General features: G+C 37.7%; 1 protein-coding gene across 1 annotated transcript in view; it reads right to left on the minus strand.

The window, feature by feature from the left end:
• Window positions 1–2,950, minus strand: part of CERS6 (ceramide synthase 6) — a 254,533-nt gene that overhangs the window by 2,369 nt on the left and 249,214 nt on the right. Inside the window, exons 9-10 of the mRNA XM_004674575.2 lie at window positions 1,928–2,084; window positions 1,363–1,386 (exon numbers count right to left, since the gene is read on the minus strand). Coding sequence (XP_004674632.1) covers window positions 1,363–1,386; window positions 1,928–2,084 — 181 coding nt within the window. The remainder of the gene's footprint in view (window positions 1–1,362; window positions 1,387–1,927; window positions 2,085–2,950) is intronic.

A 2,950-nucleotide genomic window follows, 5' to 3' on the forward strand; every position in this document is an offset into this window, starting at 1 on the left:
TAGTACTCTTTCTGGTGAGCTTGGACCAATGAAATTGGTACAAACCTACTTATTTCAAGTACTAAAAGACATTCAATTTCCTATGTCTGATGTTTTCCAACTCAAAACGCCACTGTTACCAAGAGAATATAATTTTTCTTTTTGGACAAAAAAAAAAAAGAGCTGGACACTAGTATACCTTTCTAAGCAGAGATGACCGAGTGAATATGGGTAAAATGGTCCTCATTCTAATGTCCCCCAAAATGAAACTAAATGCACAAAGATCATCTCCAAGAAGATTTTGATATTAAAGTACTAAAACAACTAGATTATAAGGACATTTTAACTTTAAAGAACATGGGTCTGAAAGACAGCATTCTAGTAAATCTCTATATTTAGAAATCCATTAGTTATAAATTTTGTATTAACAAGAAAGAAAACTCCAGTTTCAGAGAATGATTAATTTACATGTGCATTCTTAGTTTATTATTTTTAATTGCATTGTACTTATGTTACCTTCAAAGAGAGGAATAATTTAGAATGTCTCAAAATACCCAACAGGAAATCAGAGTCCATAACTCATGGCCAAGATGAACATGCTAGCAATAGCAGTTGAGATATTCTGATGCCTGAGATCTGGAATGAAATTAATGCTTGTCTTTTTGTAAAGTTGAAGGAATAAGTTGGAAAGAAGATGATACATCTGGTGGAAATGGCAATGCAATAAGGACACAAGTAATCTAATCCACAGTGCCCTTATGTCTTCAGTTATTGACAATTTTGTCCACATTGATTTAATCTGTATCCAAATGAGGACAGAAACATTTTTCAATAGAAAAACATGTTCCTGTTACGGAGTAAGAGGTCACAGAGATAAACACTTTCACTTTTAAGCAGTTAATTGATCTAAATATTTTGGATTTATGTTAAGTACTGATGCTGAAAATTGGCTTTAGATTACATGATAAGATGTCTGAGCCCCCATGGAAGGAGCACGCTCACCGAAGACAAGGTGTCACGTGTTGTTCTGAGGTCTCCATCGGGACCCTAGTGATCCTCTCCCTAACTCAGTTTTGTTTCTCATATTTCACTTTGGCCAATTTCTGCTTTTGGGCCAACATGCCAAACACCAGTGAAAGCAATTCCTCTTCTCTGTTGGATCATGCTAAATTTAAAGGAATGCCAGCTCACACACAGGGGCATGAACTGAGGTGTTCCTAGTACCTTTTATAGTTGGTAGGGCTGCACCTCAGTTAGTGCATCTGGTCAGTGCCAACAGATTAGAGAGAACTATATGCATGGGAACAAAAGCAATTGGGTGCCCCTCCAACAGGCTAATGTGGCACGATGACAAGTGTGGAAAGAAAGGAGTGAGAAACTTACATGTAAAGGGTTCCACTTCCCAGCCTTCCAGGGTGGCAGAAGGAAGAGAACAAATAATGTAAGAAAATATCACAGAGAACGGTCTAGAAAAGTTATTGCACTACACAGAAGGATGAGTCAAGAAGCTTTATTTAAACTTCTTCATGACTCCATTTTTTACTAAAAATATTTAAATAAATTTTATTGAGAAAATCATAAATGGGTAAGCAGTGATAAGCAACCCTGTTTATAGCAGGAAGAACTTATATTAAATTCCTGTTCAGTGTAAGTATCACCAGGAGAGGGTGAAGGGAGATAGAGGGAGAAAAAGAGCACAACAAATAATATAAATGAAATCTAAAATTATAAATGCAGAGTCCTGGGTACTACCATCAGTGAAGTAAAGCCAAAACTTTAAAAATTAAATAGAGGAAATGACAATTTGATTAATGTTTCAAGGAAGCTATGCAAATTTTGAGAGAAAATATTACACATTTTGATGAAATTTGAAATAAAAGCTTCTTACTAATTCAGAAAAATAAAAAACCGAAACATGAGACATTACAAAGGGTGTTTTTTACCTTACCTTGCCTTTGGAAATAGCTTTGCAAGCTATTTTTATGATCAAGTAAGACCAGAAGCAGTTCAGGCCTTGTACTAGCAACAGGAGTAGGTTAAAAACCCACCAGGAAGGGAAAGGTCCAACGATCTCCCAACTTTCAAACAATGTGGTATTTAACACCCTAAAGAAAAGAAGAAAGTCGTCACTGAACACACTTTTCACTAGACCCTCAATGATAACAGAGTTTCTGTCAGAGGCAGAAAAAGCCATCCCCAGCTGAAAGCGGACAAATTAATATTTACTTCGGTATTGCTTTTGGTCATTAACAGAGGTGAAGAACACAGGTGAATAAGTAAGTCCAAGGAATAACATTCCATACCATTGCGTTGCAAGAAAAAATAAAAAGATTAATTGGTTCCACATACATTGTTAAGTTTAAACTATCTGTCTAGCACAGTGGGGGGTTAGAATAAGCTTAAAACTGAATCCCTGTTCTCAGGTACTTTATAATCTAGCAGGAATCCTTGATTTTGTAAACACCCCCTTGGGAAAGAATTAACAATCTGAAGATAGAAGTTTGAAATGATGTCTTTCTTAAGTACTAGAAGACTTTAAAACAAATTTATTAGCATGTCAAAAATATACTCAGTTGTAAGAAGGTGGATTTCAGATAAGAAAAAGTATCCGAAGGGACAAGTTCTCCCTGAGATCCATCATCGCCGGCAGGGAGAAGCCCCAGATACAGGTTCCTGGAGCTGGGGCCTGAGCTCGGTCCTCGTCCCCTGTGGTGCCTTGGAGAGCTGACCCACCCTTGGGACTTTTTGGGACTGCCGCAGAGAAGCAGTAGAATGACATGTTGACATTACTTTTGCTTTCTTGCTTTCCTCTTTAGCTGAGGCTGTCTTGGAGAGAGATCTAAGGGTGTTGACAAAACTCATGTAAGCACATTCCCCCCACCCCCACCATGGTAGCACTTTGCTGGGCCTCACAGGAGAGGCAGGAGGACAACACTGGAGCTTAAGGAGGAAGGCTGGTAACTATTTATAT

Source organism: Condylura cristata, unplaced genomic scaffold (genome assembly GCF_000260355.1).
Source record: "Condylura cristata isolate star-nosed mole 26May11 unplaced genomic scaffold, ConCri1.0 scaffold00002, whole genome shotgun sequence".
Classification (NCBI taxonomy): Eukaryota; Metazoa; Chordata; class Mammalia; order Eulipotyphla; family Talpidae; genus Condylura; species Condylura cristata.